The 16,915-nt window shown below is 41.8% G+C and overlaps 1 protein-coding gene and 2 long non-coding RNA genes across 9 annotated transcripts in view; 1 reads left to right on the top strand and 2 right to left on the bottom strand.

Annotated features, from left to right (window-relative positions):
* The window catches only part of LOC127534393 (uncharacterized), a 238,381-nt gene that overhangs the window by 185,013 nt on the left and 36,453 nt on the right, over positions 1-16,915 (bottom strand). The window lies entirely within an intron of this gene.
* Positions 1-16,915, bottom strand: part of LOC110966928 (immunoglobulin superfamily member 21-like) — a 119,651-nt gene that overhangs the window by 85,742 nt on the left and 16,994 nt on the right. For all 5 annotated transcript variants that reach the window (XR_007942471.1, XR_007942470.1, XM_051949383.1 and 2 more), the window contains exons 2-6: positions 15,037-15,161; positions 14,115-14,236; positions 13,777-13,895; positions 13,247-13,362; positions 8,996-9,521 (exon numbers count right to left, since the gene is read on the bottom strand). Coding sequence is in view for 3 of the 5 variants with exons in the window: in XM_051949383.1 (XP_051805343.1) it covers positions 8,996-9,521; positions 13,247-13,362; positions 13,777-13,895; positions 14,115-14,236; positions 15,037-15,161 (1,008 nt within the window). In the remaining 2 variants the exon portion in view is untranslated. The remainder of the gene's footprint in view (positions 1-8,995; positions 9,522-13,246; positions 13,363-13,776; positions 13,896-14,114; positions 14,237-15,036; positions 15,162-16,915) is intronic.
* The window catches only part of LOC110966929 (uncharacterized), a 52,119-nt gene continuing 39,336 nt past the window's right edge, over positions 4,133-16,915 (top strand). For 2 of the 3 annotated variants that reach the window (XR_007942480.1, XR_007942479.1), the window contains exons 1-3: positions 4,133-4,208; positions 4,301-4,369; positions 5,063-5,228. This is a non-coding gene — a long non-coding RNA (uncharacterized LOC110966929). The remainder of the gene's footprint in view (positions 4,209-4,300; positions 4,370-5,062; positions 5,229-16,915) is intronic. The other variant, XR_007942481.1, reaches the window with a different exon arrangement.

The following is a 16,915-nucleotide window of genomic DNA, read 5'->3' as shown; positions in this document are numbered from 1 at the left end:
ATTTCCCAAGCTTTAAACATCTCAAGGAGCACTGTGCAAGCAATCATATTGAAATGGAAGGAGTATCAGACCACTGCAAATCTACCAAGACCCGGCCGTCCCTCTAAACTTTCACCTCCAACAAGGAGAAGACTGATCAGAGATGCAGCCAAGAGGCCCATGATCACTCTGGATGAACTGCAGAGATCTACAGCTGAGGTGGGACAGCTGAGGTGGGAGAGTCTGTCCATAGGACAACAATCAGTCGTACACTGAACAAATCTGGCCTTTATGGAAGAGTGGCAAGAAGAAAGCCATTTCTCAAAGATATCCATAAAAAGTCTCGTTTGAAGTTTGCCACAAGCCACCTGGGAGAGACACCAAACATGTGGAAGAAGGTGCTCTGGTCAGATGAAACCAAAATCCAACTTTTTGGCCACAATGCAAAACGATGTTTGGCATAAAAGCAACACAGGTCATCACCCTGAACACACCATCCCCACTGTCAAACATGGTGGTGGCAGCCTCATGGTTTGGGCCTGCTTTTCTTCAGCAGGGACAGGGAAGATGGTTAAAATCGATGGGAAGATGAATGGAGCCAAATACAGGACCATTGTGGAAGAAAACCTGTTGGAGTCTGCAAAAGACCTGAGACTGGGACGGAGATTTATCTTCCAACAGGACAATGATCCAAAACATAAAGCCAAATCTACAATGGAATGGCTCACAAATAAACGTATCCAGGTGTTAGAATGGCCAAGTCAAAGTCCAGACCTGAATCCAATGGAGAATCTGTGGGCAGAGCTGAAGACTGCTGTTCACAAACGCTCTCCATCCAACCTCACTGAGCTGGAGCTGTTTTGCAAGGAAGAATGGGCAAGAATTTCAGTTTCTCGATGTGCAAAACTGATAGAGACATACCCCAAGCGACTTGCAGCTGTAATTGCAGCAAAAGATGGTGCTACAAAGTATTAATGCAAGGGGGCCGAATAATATCGCACGCCCCACTTTTCAGGTTTTTATTTGTTAAAAAAGTTTAAAATATCCAATAAATTTCGTTCCACTTCACGATTGTGTCCCACTTGTTGTTGATTCTTGACAAAAAATTACAATTTTATATCTTTATGTTTGAAGCCTGAAATGCGGCAAAAGGTTGAAAAGTTCAAGGGGGCCGAATACTTTCACAAGGCACTGTATATGTATATGTATATATATATATATATATATATATATATATACATATATATATATATATATATATATATATATATATATATATTCTTTTTTTTTGGCAAATGTCAGGTGAACCTTTATGTTCTTTTTGGTCAGCAGCGGTTTGCATCTTACAGCTTTCCCATGACGCCATTTTCACCCAGTGTCTTCCTTATTGTGGAATTGGTATCTATAGGCACATTTACCTTCGCACATGGAGCAAGATGTCCTGGACAACATTTTTTAACATGTTTTATATTTCAGATTCCTCAAAATAGCCACCCTTTGCTATGAATACTGCTTTGCACAAACTTGGCATTCTCTGGATGAGCTTCATGAGGTAGTCACCTGAAATGGTTTTCCAACAGTCTTGAAAGAGTTCCCAGAGATGCTGAGCACTTCTTGGCCCTTTTGCCTTCACTCTGCAGTCTATCTCATGCCAAACTATCTTGATTGGGTGACTGTGGAGACCAGGTCATCTGAAACAGCACTCCATCACTCTCTTTCTTGGTCAAATAGCCCTTACACACCCTGGAGGTGTGCTTGGAAAATAAATCCTGTTGAAAAATAAATGATGGTCAAACTAAACACTAACCGGACGGGATGGTATGTTGCTGCAGGATGGTGTGGTAGCCATGCTGGTTCAGTGTGCCTTCAGTTTCGAATAAATCTCCAACAGCGTCACCAGCAAAGCACCCCCACATCATCACACCTCCTCCTCTATGCTTCACGGTGGGAGCCACGTATGTAGAGACCACCCGTTCACTTTTTCTGTGTTACACAAAGACATGATGGTGGAACTAAAGATCTCAAATTTGAACTTAGACCAAAGCATGGATTTCCACTGGTCTAATGTCCATTCCTTATGTTTTTTGGCCCAGACAAATCTCTTCTGCTTGTTGCTTTTCATTAGTAGTGGTCAGTGCTGGCAATAATGATGTTAAAATAAATCACGTTACTAATACCATTGTTTTACTATTTCCATCATTACGCTGGCTTGACCATTACTTACAATTAAATGAGGCATGTTATAAATAAAGCGACTCATTGAAGCCCTTGTTATCAGACTTGGCTCTCAGCTACAGGAGCTGCAAAAGCTGTTTAGTTTTTATTTTTTGGTGATAGAGGAGGAAGGGATGAGACAACCGCATACATGATGATGATTGGATAAGGCAGAGGGAGGTTTCACGGTAAGCCAATCAGAGGCAGTGTTCAGTTTACACACAAACCAAACATGCAAGACAGCAGCCACACACATCCAAACTATCAGAGGTAAGCTTCAGCAATGGCAAGTCTGGAGGGAAAGTTGGCGTACAGACAGTACTTTATTCTCCTTGAGGCAAGAACGTACATGTGAAGTGTACATTATGTCCCAGTGTTATAATCCCAGCTCCTGCCCCTGTTCTTATCCTTCCTTCTCCCTCCCTCTGCACTGCTGACTACTGGGATGAATGTCAACTGCAGCTGTCAGCTCACTCACCTCATGGCGCTGTCACACTCTAGCGTATGGAGCCAGCGTATGAGGAACATATCGAATATTTCAAAAGATTGTTTATACGCACAACTTTTCAGCGTATGAGGTCGATTTTCGGTTAATGACCGTTAGCGTAATGTGAGCCTAGCGTACCATCAGCGTATGAGTAGCGTACGCATAGCGTATGTCAACGTATGTGAGCGTATGTGATGTGATGTGTATTTGAGTTGGATGTATACCGACGTATGAGTAACGTATATCAGCGTACCTCCGACGTATGAGAAACGTAGGCGGAACGTCAGCCTAACGTATGAGGAGCGTGACGTTGGGACCAACCCTGTCCAGCAGTTCATCATACATTTCTGGAGGTATGCGTAGGAAGTTCCTGAAGGCTCTCTGATCTTCATTTCTCAATTCAACCATAAGCTGGTCATAAAGGCCAAACTGACGCCGCCTTCCAATCCAAGGTTTCACCCAGATTGCACGTCTCATTCTATGCCTTCTTCTTCTGTGTCTAGCGTACTCAACTGCCAACTGTAACAAATCTTGGTGATGTTGCAGCACAACTGCTAGTAAAAACTGATACAGATTTGGAAATGTGAGACTTTATATACCCCCTATACGCTGGAAATACGCATGTAATATGGACGGGATAAGTTGGCTGTACGCTCAGAACACGTTAGGCATAAGTTGAGTACGTTAGACTGTTGTTAGAACTACCATCATAACGTTAGCCATTCGTTAGACACACGTTCATTATACGCTCCTCTAATGCTAGGTTTCCTGACCCACTCAATTTCAACATATGAGAAGCATACTCGACGTATGAGTAACGTACCTTCAGCGTACCTCTAGCGTTTTCAGCGTATGAGGAACGTATGAGAAGCGTAAAATTCATACATCAGCATACACTGAAAATTTTTGTACCCGTTCAAAAAATTTGTGGGCCGTCAGCGTACATCAGTGTACACCGACGTACCCCGGCGTACTGGAAACGTGTTCCAGTGTACCCCTAGCGTGTTTCAGCGTATGTCAGCGTATCCCCAAAAAGTCCATACGTTACTCATACGCTGGCTCTATACGCTAGAGTGTGACAGCGCCATCACCTGTTTCCAATCACATGTCCAGGTATATAAGTTCAGTTCATTCACCCACTTGCTGCCGGACTTTAGACTGTCAGATCCCCCCATGGACTTGTGTAACCCAGATCATAAAGGTTAATGAAATATATTTATATAGATAGTTACATTCCTTTGTTATTCATAAATTACTCTTTATTTTGCCAAAGTGAAACATCATTTCATTAACTGCATTGCAGTGTGAATATTGTTGTTGTATAATATGTATTGTTTGGCCTTTAAGGGGTTAATTTTATTTCCTTGATAAGCTTCGATAAGAACCTATCGTTCTTCCTGGTCCTGTGTTTTGACCAATCCGTGAAGACCTTTTCCGTTTCCGTTCCGCCTCCCTGGCCAACTTCCGTGTATTGCTCTTTTGCTGCCCACACTCAAGCAGAGCGTTCATGGTCGTTGCCGTTCCGTCGGTAAGTTGAAGAAAACAACTGTTAGGGAAGTTAAATTCCAATTAAACTTGTAGTGTTCATTAGATATCACTTTGTGTTTGTTGTAACTCGAGGCGGAGAGAGGATTGGCATTTTGGTGAGCAGTGACATCGAGGGAACGCTGGGATATCCACTCCACAGCGGTGAGCTAACTGTGGCTAACTATGTGATGGTAACTGACCGCGGATAGTAGCCGCGCCACGTGTTATATAGAGTCGCTAAGGTGTTAGTGGTTGTTTCGTGACTCTAATGAAGGTGTGAAACGGGATGTTTTGTTATGTTAATGAGATCGTTAGCCATCACAATAACCAGTTAAAAGCTATGCAGATTGCATGCATGATAGATTGTGAGGTTGAATTTTTTGTGTATTCCCAACTTGTGCTAGTAGGCCTATGGTACACTGGGAATTAAGCACGCTTTTTCTAATGCCTCAATTCATTGTTTGAGTGTTGTTTTGATGTCAGTTAATTGTTTATAATTTGTACATTTTGTGATAAGCACAGTGCTGACCTCACTGTCATAGCTCCACTGTGATAATTTCTGTTGTAGTGAATACTGCAACTGTCTACCCTGCCTTTGGTTTAAAGTGGTTACCACTGTGCTCAGTTGAAAACTTTATACTTGATACTGCAGTTAATACTTGATTACTGAACTTTGAAATTGTGAATAATGAACATTTGATGTTGCAATATGTTGTACAACTTGATTTAACTTAAGCAAAAATTAGCAATCTGAGTAAGAGATTGACTTTGATGTTTATTTTATGTGATGGACCTTATTAACAATGAATCTGCGAGGGTTATTATTATTTGGTCGTGACATATATTTGGCCTCAGTTTTAGGTCAGGTTTTATTCTGGGACGAGTCCACGGACCAGTCCAAGGATTCCGGTTCCAGTGTTCCACTGGATGGCGAGCTAACCAAGAAGTCTGGAACGAGATACACACATACACACAATTGCACACTGATGGACTGCGATTCCCTGCTGCAACGTCTGAAGCGGTAGGACAGACAATAACACACACACACACACACACACACACACACACACACACACACACACACACACACACACTTCCTTTGGATGGACTTAATTGGTTTCGTAACCACATCAAGGGCCCCAATGGTAGTATTTGGACTTCAGAGACTCTTTTTGTTGTTTATATTTTATTTTATTTTTACCTTGTGCACAAGAGTTTTGTATTTTATTTGCTACTTTGGGGGGAAATTGAATGCAAGTGTATGAATGTGCTTAAACTGAAGTTGCATTTGGTTCAAATTTAAATCGTCAAAGGCTTTACTAAATCCTTTTGAAGTCACCCAAATTGTGTATTGTCTTGTTTTCCCGTTGATCATTCCTGTTCGTAGGCTCCAGAGTCGTATCTACGCTTCTGACACTGGCCCAGATCTCTAGAAATGTAGGTTATCTGTACCCATATCCTAGATCATAGGTTACACCTGACTTTCCCCTTGGATTTCCACCCATCCCTGCTTTGCCTCCAGATTCAGATCTTGTCATGTACTCAGCTCTTCCCTTGTATTCCCACCAGTTCCGTCTCTGTATCCAACCTCCTGTTTTCCATCTAGTCATCAGTTCCTGGATTCCCTGTGCCTGTCTGGCAGCCCCTCCCCACCCCCACGGTAACACCCGGAGCGAAGTGTTTGTCCACGTCCATTGTAAGCAACTCCAATCTAATCAAGCATTTCTCAACAGCATAGCTTCTACAAAACTAGTGTCCAAAAGCACTGTTGTTGACAATGTTGATGATGGTAGCAGGCCAGGTGTTGCAAATCTGAGCTCCGCTAACAAAGAAGGACATGGAGCCACACCGTCCAAGCAGCTAAAGCTGAATTTTTCTGCTCCAGCTTGTGACAAACTGAACTGAATGGAATGATAGGCAGGTATGTTGTTGAGAACATGCTCCCGTATCAATGGTTGACTTGGACTCCTTCAGAGCCATCATTGGCAAAAAAACAGGGAGAGCAGGTGCTGGTGAGCCATGCAGAATGAAATTTTCAAAATACAGAGAAGCCAACTACGCTAAAATGAATGTCAAGCTCAAAAGCGGATTCAAAGAATTAGAATATGTAACTGTATGCAACTGGGGCTGCACAGTGGAGTAAGTGGTTAGCACTTTCGCCTTGCAGCAAGAAGATCCCGGTTCAAATCCCGGGGTGGGCCTGGGATCTTTCTGCATGGAGTTTGCATGTTCTCCCTGTGCATGCGTGGGTTTTCTCCGGGTACTCCGGCTTCCTACCACAGTCCAAAAACATGCTGAGGTCAATTGATTACTCTAAATTGCCCATAGGTGTGAATGTGAGTGTGATTGTTTGTCTGTATATGTAGCCCTGCGACAGACTGGCGACCTGTCCAGGGTGTCCCCTGCCTTTGCCCAAGTCAGCTGAGATAGGCTCCAGCACCCCCCGCAACCCTAGTGAGGATAAAGCGGTGTATAGAGAATGGATGGATGGAACTGTATGTAACTGGCTTGTGAAACCTGTTTACAAAAATCCAAATTCTTAGACATATTTAAGCTAAAAGTAATGGAAAAGTTACTTTCCCTGGTGACTACTTTTATAGTGAAGTAATTCAGTTACTAACTTGGTTACCTTTTGGAAGAAGTAACTATAACTAATCACCTTTTAAAAGTAACATGCCCACTAGTGGTGTTTTCTTGGCAGCTATTTGACCATAAAGGCCTGATTTACGCATTCTCATCTGAATAGTTGATGTAGAGATGTCTGCTACTTGAACTCTGTGTGGCATTTGTCTGAGCTCTAATTTGAGGTGCTGTTATCTTTTGAATTCTGAGGCTGGTGACTCGGATGAACTTATCCTCAGCAGCAGAAGTGACTCTTGGTCTTCCTTTCATGGATGGTCATCATGTGAGCCTGTTTTGTCATAGCTCTTGATGGCTGTTGTAACTGCACTTGGGGATACATTCAAAGTTTTTACAATTTTCCAGATTGACTGACGTTCAGTTCTTAAAGTAATGATGGACTGTTCTTCCTCTTTACTTAGCTGATAGATTTTTTTTTGCCATTATTTGGATTGTAATAGTTGTCAAATAGGGCAGTCAACTGTGTACCAACCTGATTTCTGCACAGCACAACTGATGATCCCAATCCCATTAAGAAGGCAAGAAATTCCACAAATTAAATTTGACAAGGCACCCCTGTGAAGTAATAATTATTTTAGCATATTACCTCATGAAGCTCATTGAGAGAATGCCAGGAGTGTGCAAAGAAGTACAGTGAACCCTCGTTTATCACGGGGGTTACGTTCCAAAAAGAACCCGCGATAGGTGAAATCCGTGAAGTAGTCAGCTTTATTTTTTACAGTTATTATACAATACTGCACTTGGGGGAGCGCTGCAGCTGCAGCCAGGTGGACGCCGCAGCGGTACTCTTGCCTCAGAGAGCGGGCCGGCTGAATCAATCAGAGCAGTCGGGGGTGGGGAAGGCTCGCGCCAGTGCTCTTCTCCTGGGGAGCGCGGCTGCGGTGGCCAGAGACGGCTGGGGACCACGTCCACTGTCCGGTTGACGGCGGGGGAAAAGAAGGCTGCTCTGTCGGCTCCGTCTTTCAGGGTGTCTCACTACATGGAGACCAAGGAGAGAAATGATCCAGCGCTCCACAGCAGGCAGCGCTGGCCTGTATGGCAGAGGAGACCAGGTGCGGAGACTGTTCACGTTGGTCAGTCCCTTAGCCAATCAGGATGCAGAACACAATGCGCTGTTTAAAAAAAGCATAAAAAAACTGCCCTAAAAAATCCGTGAAACAGCGAAGCCGTGAAAGGTGAACCGCGTTATAGTGAGGGTTCACTGTATTCAAAGTAAAGCATTTAAAAGAATCTAAAATATAAAACATGACTTATTTCACACTTTTTTGTTTATGACATAATTCCATGTGTTCATTCATAAAGCTGATGCCTTCAGTGAGAATATGCAATGTAAATGATCATGAAAAATAAAGAAAACCATTAAATTAGAGGGTGTGTCCAAATTTGTGTGTGTGTGTGTGTGTGTGTGTGTGTGTGTGTGTGTACTCCTATATCTATCTATCTATCTACACACACACACATACATATATATAGCGAAAAATTTCAAGGGGTGTGAATACTTTCCGTACCCACTGTATATATGACCTGAACAGAGGTGCTTTTGTTGGTTATCATGAGAACCCTGTTCTCTAGAGTCAAATGGGAAGTCCTACATCCCTCATTCGCTCTGCTCAGCCCGTTTTGTGGTGATTCCAGTGCAGTTCATAAATGTTACACTTCATATTAAAAAAAAATGTGTGCACTCATACGAACAAATCTGAAAGAGGATAAATAAAACGGAGCACAAAGTGTGTCTGCAGATTCCAAATAGTTCGTTGTTCTGCTTGCGTTGCTCCATCTGTTATCCTGCCTGCCCGCCCCCCCACCACTCCCCCACCACTCCCCCACCCACCCGCCCCCCGCCTTCCCACTCTCATCCCAGCTGATTGAGGCATATGGTTCAGTTGTTTCCCAAAGGCAACTTTGGATTGTTGGGTTCTCTGTTCCTTATTTAAAATGGAGAAGGTCTTTACCTTACCACGTGAAACGCTATGAGATGACATACATTGTGCAATATCACTATATACAGAAAATTGAATTGAACTGAATTTAACTGATATATAACAGTTTTCATATGTACACCTGAACTTATATCAGATGATCACAATGACTGGATTCAAAGAGTGTGTGCAGATTAGCTCAGCCAGTCAGTATTGGTACATGACTTACCCAGTGTGACTTCTGCTTGCATAGGCATGGACAGAGCAGGGTGGTTGACCTCGCAGCTGAACAGAACTTCATTGTCCAACTGGGGGTTGAGGCTCCAGGTCAGCATGGCTTTCACCTCCAGAGTCCCGTCACCTGCTGCCTGCTGCTGGTGCTGGAAGTAGTAGAGTGGTTCGCTGCTCTGGACCCAACGAGGAAACTCCCGGCTCACTATTGTCTCGTGGATCACCTCGGTGGTTGGCTCAGAGTTAAATTTGGACAACTCCTCCTGGACTTGTTCGAGGCCACCAGGGACATCTTGGCCCAGCCGAGCCAGCTTCCCCTCTTGCTCCGACAGGAACAGGGACTTCTGGACTTTGGTGTCATCAAGGTCTTGACTAGTGAGAACCACCTGGGAACTCAAGAGCCCAGCCTGGCTTCTACTCCAGCTCTTTCCTTGATCTGTTCCCTTGCTATGATCTCCCTCTGAGGAGGAAGACTGTGTTGTTGGCACCACATCAATAAGCTCACCATCCCGCTTAAAGTAAACCTAAAAAACACCAGCACAAAGGCAACTGCGCTTAAAGGGTTTCAAATCGTGATCAAGTTCACCTGGAGCTCTCCACAGTGGGTCACACTAGTGACACACCACAAAAATCTGAACTACAGTTTCTGCTGGTGCATTCTTTCACACATGAAAAACATAATTGTTGATTACAATTTGGTGAAAAGTAAAGTCAACACATAGGTTTAAATATTATTTTATATACAAGAGACTTCAAAGCCCATAGAGGCAAATGAGAAAAAAAATATTTAACCAGCTGTATCTATTTATGCACAAAGCTAACATCTTCAAATTTTTAAATCATTGATAAGTCATGAAAATATATATTTCAGGCTTCAAACATAAAGATATAAAATTGTAATTTTTTGTCAAGAATCAACAAGTGGGACACAATCGTGAAGTGGAACGAAATTTATTGGATATTTTAAACCTTTTTAACAAATAAAAACCTGAAAAGTGGGGCGTGCAATATTATTCGGCCCCCTTGCATTAATACTTTGTAGCGCCATCTTTTGCTGCAGTTACAGCTCCAAGTCGCTTGGGGTATGTCTCTATCAGTTTTGCACATCGAGAGACTAAAATTCTTGCCCATTCTTCCTTGCAAAACAGCTCCAGCTCAGTGAGGTTGGATGGAGAGCGTTTGTGAACAGCAGTCTTCAGCTCTGCCCACAGATTCTCCATTGGATTCAGGTCTGGACTTTGACTTGGCCATTCTAACACCTGGATACCTGGATATGTTTGTTTGTGAGCCATTCCATTGTAGATTTGGCTTTATGTTTTGGATCATTGTCCTGTTGGAAGATAAATCTCCGTCCCAGTCTCAGGTCTTTTGCAGACTCTAACAGGTTTTCTTCCACAATGGTCCTGTATTTGGCTCCATTCATCTTCCCATCAATTTTAACCATCTTCCCTGTCCCCGCTGAAGAAAAGAAGGCCCAAACCATGAGGCTGCCACCACCATGTTTGACAGTGGGGATGGTGTGTTCAGGGTGATGACCTGTGTTGCTTTTACGCCAAACATATCGTTTTGCATTGTGGCCAAAAAGTTGGATTTTGGTTTCATCTGACCAGAGCACCTTCTTCCACATGTTTGGTGTGTCTCCCAGGTGGCTTGTGGCAAACTTCAAACGAGACTTTTTATGGATATCTTTGAGAAATGGCTTTCTTCTTGCCACTCTTCCATAAAGGCCAGATTTGTTCAGTGTACGACTGATTGTTGTCCTATGGACAGACTCTCCCACCTCAGCTGTAGATCTCTGCAGTTCATCCAGAGTGATCATGGGCCTCTTGGCTGCATCTCTGATCAGTCTTCTCCTTGTTGGAGGTGAAAGTTTAGAGGGACGGCCGGGTCTTGGTAGATTTGCAGTGGTCTGATACTCCTTCCATTTCAATATGATTGCTTGCACAGTGCTCCTTGAGATGTTTAAAGCTTGGGAAATCTTTTTGTATCCAAATCCGGCTTTAAACTTCTCCACAACAGTATCTGGGACCTGCCTGGTGTGTTCCTTGGTCTTCATGATGCTCTCTGCACTTCAAGCAGAACCCTGAGACTATCACAGAGCAGGTGCATTTATACGGAGACTTGATTACACACAGGTGGATTCTATTTATCATCATCAGTCATTTAGGACAACATTGGATCATTCAGAGATCCTCACTGAACTTCTGGAGTGAGTTTGCTGCACTGAAAGTAAAGGGGCCGAATAATATTGCACACCCCACTTTTCAGGTTTTTATTTGTTAAAAAAGTATAAAATATCCAATAAATTTCATTCCACTTCAGGATTGTGTCCCAATTGTTGTTGATTCTTGACAAAAAATTAAAATTTTATATCTTTATGTTTGAAGCCTGAAATGTGGCGAAAGGTTGAAAAGTTCAAGGGGGCCGAATACTTTCACAAGGCACTGTATATGGCATGCCGTTTAGGAAATTATATATGTGATGAAAGTACGAATATATTGAATGCAAGTTGATATATATTGAATGAAAGTCAATATATATTGAATGAAAGTCGATATATATATATAATGAAAGTTGATATATATTGAATGAAAGTTGATATATAATGTTCAGACTTTTGTTCCATATATTCAGACTTTTTCCTACGGAGTCCCGGAAGGGACATGGCAAACAAAAACAGGAACCTTATTGGACGTTTGGTCTTCAGATGAGCTCTGCTGTGATTAGCTATCTGTCTTCATTGTTGTCACAGGCAACGGCGACAACGTTTGAGAAGGCAGGTAATTTTTAGAGATGTTTTGATTCTGAACACTGAACGTGTTAGCATTAGCTTAGCTACTTAGCTTTGACTACGTTTGCATCCACTATGTTGCGGTTAAACGCATGCTATACGTTGATGATAATATCTATGTTTATCTTTATAGCTCGTCTTAAGGCTAATTACGAGGCAGAGGTCAGCTGTTGCCTGCACACATCCACGATCATGCCACTGGTGATGCCGAAGGAACCATAACTGATTGAATGAGCCATTCGCAGTTTCACTGTACCGGCCGTGTGTACTTAGACTTCCATGGCTTAATCTTTGAGACAAGCATATGCTACTGGCAGGATCAACCAGGTAGCCCAGACGGGACGAGCGTGCGGCGCACGCCTGAGCGTAGAGCTGGTCGGGACCGGGGCCACGAAGCGTGGCTGTGCTGGGTGACTGGACAGACGGTGTGGCTTGGAGAAATGACCGTATCATCTGGAGCGTCGACCGCCACCTGAGCGGGACAATGCCAGCAATGATGCCGGCTTCCACAAAAGCTCGGACAATAGTCAGTACTGTACATAGCTTTATGTAATGTTCTCTAGTAGGTTTATCGCTGCCAGCATGTGTAGTGTAAGTATTAAGTCCCTATGTCGACGGGAATTGGTCCAACAGTCAGATTTTGGAACTCAGTGCACACATAAGACGCAGTGGGTTAAAAGGGGCACCATCGATTTTTGAGAAAATTAAAGGCTTTTAAGTGCGCCTTATAGTGCGGATAATACGGTAATTGACTGCTGCAGATCGGGAAAACCCCACAAGAAGTGCAGTTTTGGAGATCCTCTGACCCAGTCGTCTAGCCGTCACAATTTGGTCCATGTTAAACTTGAAGCTGTCCTTACGCTCGCCCATTTTTCCTGCTTCTAACATATCAGCTTTCAGGACAAAATGTTCACTTGCTGCCAAATTCATCCAACATACTAACAGGTGCCATGATGAAGAGGCAATCATTGTTATTGACTTCTCCCTATCAGTGGTCATAATATTATGACTGATCGTTATATAGTCCTTTGTTTGAGTGAAAGTAGCTCTGCCACACAGTAGGAACAAATCAAAAAAGGTCTTGTATTTATAGGCTTATACCTAAAGTACATTTTGTCAGTTACCAAGGTTATGATTACTTAGAATATTGTTAGCATGGCGCATTAAGTGGAGGGAATTGTTTTTTCTTTTTGTAAGTGCTAACATTTTCAATCTCGCAGTGCTGCCAGTTTCAGTCTGGGAAAAAAAAACGTAACAGCACCATGCTTCCCTCTATCAGGATTTCTAAAAGATTTTTAAGTTGTTCCCATGATCATGAAGGGACAGATCATGAGGATTTCTTTTGTAGCATAGATATAATAATAATAATAATGATAATAGAATAATAATGATAATAATAATAATAATGACAGATGGCATCTATCAAGATAGATAAGCATTAAAAAGACTGTATCTTACCATGGGCGCTGGCTTTGCTCCTGTAACAATACAAATCAGAGTGAAGTTCTGGGCCTCATAGCGGCTGAATGGAGCCGGGCTGTTGGCTGCCACCACAGAGATAGTCTTGGGAGGCACTGCAGACAAAATGCTATGAAGACTAGGACAATCTTTGGATTCACTGAAGATATACTGCTGATGAATCTGAGCTGAAACTAGTGTGGGAGCACCTTCAAGTGTTAATATTTCAACAATATCAATTGTTTATTCAGCATTTATTTTTTCTACCATTACTTTTATCAAGTGAATACATTTTGTGAAATATAGTGGCCCTAGATATGACAGTGTCGGTCAATCAGTCCATCACATGAGTCCACACGAAAATATTCTTGGCCTTCAAGGGATTAGTCCTGCTTACTTTGATGACCCTCTGTGTTTCTTGCGCACTTGTGGCAGTGCCATTTTTTCTACAGTAAAATGTTTTAAAAATAATTGGGCAAATTGTCACAAAAATGAGTACAAATGTCTATGGTGTCCACATGACTACATACCAATCACAGTAAGGATGATGCTGCCAGAGGCGAGAATCACTTTGTCTGTGGAGCTTCTGTCATAGATCCCCACATGGCACTCATACAGGCCATCATCCTCCAGCTGGATCTCAGGAAGTCTGTTTGTATACACAGTTAGAAAAATTAATCAAAATGTCTTTTTTAAACTATAGAATTTTTAATGGTTTAGGTTCTTAGTGGACCCTTACTCTCATCGCACCTCCCCTCACCAACTGCTAAAACCTTTATGTGTGATTATCACCTTAAGCTTTATGTCTTTCAAAGGACAAAGCTTATGAAAATAACAAAATTTGTACAGTAGCAGTGGACAGTCTCACCTTACTCTTGATTGGTAGACTAGATTCTCTCGTCTGCGATTGTCCTCTATGTGAAAGAAGCTAGTGTTGAACATGGCATCAAAGGTGAAAATCTTTTGCTTGGCATTGCCTCCTTCAGTTACCTAAAAGGTACATTAGGTATAGCACATAGACAAATTAAAACATTCTGTATCTGTAATAATTCTTGATGTATGCATTCATCAGCCCCTACAAGTACACTAATGTCAGTCCTTAACCAGTGGCATCATATGCATCACATTAAATTAGACGGACTTTGGTGGCATCTTTAACATTCAGAACTAGTTTAATGATTCACTTCAATTTAATTTAAATGCTGTCAAATTCTAGCGATAACATACAACAAGTCCTCTCAGGGCATTTCAAATAGTGAGGTGGAGGCCCTAGTGTATTATATACAGAAACACAACAACTTTCTCTTAATCAAAAGTTAGTGATAGTGGGGAGGACAGATCCCCTTTTGAAGTGATGAAGACTCACACAGAGAGGTTAGTTTTTATCTAGTCAGCTTTCTTTCTTTCTTTCTTTCTTTCAAAAGCAAAGACATAAAAAATAACTCTGAAAAATTCACCGGCAAAAACTTCAAAAAAAAAAGGGGCCCAACAGCTATACCTTTACAGTTTGTTTTTTTTTCTCTGGCTCCTCTGATTTACAAAGCTGTCGTGTATAATTTTATGTATAAACACAATTTTGCAGTTTTCACACAGGTGACTAAATCAAACACATTTACATCAAATCAAGCAAACAAAATATAATTAATCAGAGAGCAGAAATGATTGTTGTGTCTTCTGTTGTGCTCTAGATTGGAAGAATAGTTATGATAGTTCATATAGTGCATTGTCACTGTGAGCATAATAGCATGATGCCATCAGCCATTAGTTTGAAGCACTTGCATTATATTCACCTGTGTGCTCACCCGAAACCACACAATTTCTCTGAGGCTGCCATCTGTCTGGAAGTTGCACCTGAGAGTGACTGTGTCTCCAATGACGACAGGAGGAAGAGGCTCAATGGAAACAGTCAAATAACCTGGCAAGAGAGAACGGGAGACATGGCTCCTATAATAAAGAATGATTTTAGATGTCATTCCATCTCATTGAAAAGGCCTTCTGCTCAACAATCTCTGATTTGCTTTAAAAAAAAATTATTATAATTTTATTAGGAACTATATATATATATATATATATATATATATATATATGGGCTGCTGTGACACCAGAACAATGTCAGAAGCTGGTGGAGAGCATGTCAAGACGCATGACTACAGTTGGTTATGCAATCAAGTACTAACTCCTGTGTGCATCATCTGACTAAAACAGACAGAAAAGAAAACATGGAATGCCTAAAAGCTCTGTTTTTGGCAGTACAATGCCATAACTATTGATGTAATAACTTAAGTGATTTTGGTTCTTATCAAGAAATCCATGGAAAATGACCAGATGTCTGCTCTTAAATTAAACTCTTATGAGCTGTTTGTTGTTATCATTATATTTGTCCAAACAAATGTACCTTTGTTTGTACCAGACATTAAAATAGACAAGAAATTGAAGAAAACAAGGGTGGTCGAATAATTTTTTCTGTGACTGTAAATGTACTTTAGGCAAGGTTCAAACATTTCACATGTGAAAAATTCACGGAACATGGTAACAGAAGTGTTACTTTTTTAATAAAAACTGCCACATGAAAAAAATGTTCAATTCATTTGTTTCACATATTTGATATAAATAATTATTCTCAAATCCATGATTTTTCTTTGACATTAACAAGTATATGTGCTTGTGGAGATTTGTATCAGTCACTTACAAAATTTAACCCTGCAGTCTTGAGTGTGTGAGGCCGGGATGGAGTGAACTAATGACCTCTGAAATGTGGATTGGGACCAAAAGCACCTTGCTGGGCAACAGTATGGCATTGCTGGGAGGCCCTCTAATGCCCTCTGTCGTCACAGTCAGCTTCACCTCCAGAACACTGGTCTGTGCTGCATGACATCAGCCTGGCTACAGATTATTTTTCCCATGTTTTTCCTCTTAATCCTCCCTGCAGCTTTTCATCCAAAGAGCCAGTCATTTGCTTTGCTCTGGTCTCTCTCTCTCCCCACACACACACACACACACACACACACACACACACACACACACACACACACACATATATGATAGAGGGATTAACACATATTACCAAATAACATTGATAAACCGCACTCCTACATGATGACTGTTTCATATTGTTCTCTGTAAATAGCAGAAAGCAATCATTACACTGAGGGAAAGCATATTATAGAACGAGATTAAGGTTTGTAAAATGAGATATTGAGAAGTGATATCACTGTCTCGTCAGCCTCAGCTCGCCTGTGGCTGCTTATGCCTTTCTTTTATGTGACAAAAACAGAAACGATCATTTAGGGATTTAGCCTTTATGCAGGACTGTATACTTTACATTGTTTAATATTGCATGTCTTGTGTTACCTTTGCTGGAGGAGTTAAAGCTTGGCTATCCTGCCAAGTTGCTTTTCTCCTTATAAATTTCTTACAATTCAAGGCAGAGTCAGTCCTGCTGTCAGATAAAAGACTCCACAGTCAAGCACATCAGGAGTAATCACTATTTGTTGTGGTCTGTATCCAAATCTCAGGACGCTAGAAAGAAAATCTCGTTCCAAAATCGCGCCAAAATTGGATTTGAATACAGACCACAACAAATAGCAATCACAAGTAATGTGGAGGTTTTCGTTCACTTCTCATCTCTCGTATGTTGTGGGACACTCGTTCAGACCATCCGTGCCGGTC

The sequence above is a fragment of the Acanthochromis polyacanthus genome, chromosome 6 (genome assembly GCF_021347895.1).
Source record: "Acanthochromis polyacanthus isolate Apoly-LR-REF ecotype Palm Island chromosome 6, KAUST_Apoly_ChrSc, whole genome shotgun sequence".
NCBI lineage: Eukaryota > Metazoa > Chordata > Actinopteri > Pomacentridae > Acanthochromis > Acanthochromis polyacanthus.
The sequence above is the reverse complement of the archived record's forward strand: the minus strand, read 5'-3'. Positions and strand labels throughout refer to the sequence as shown.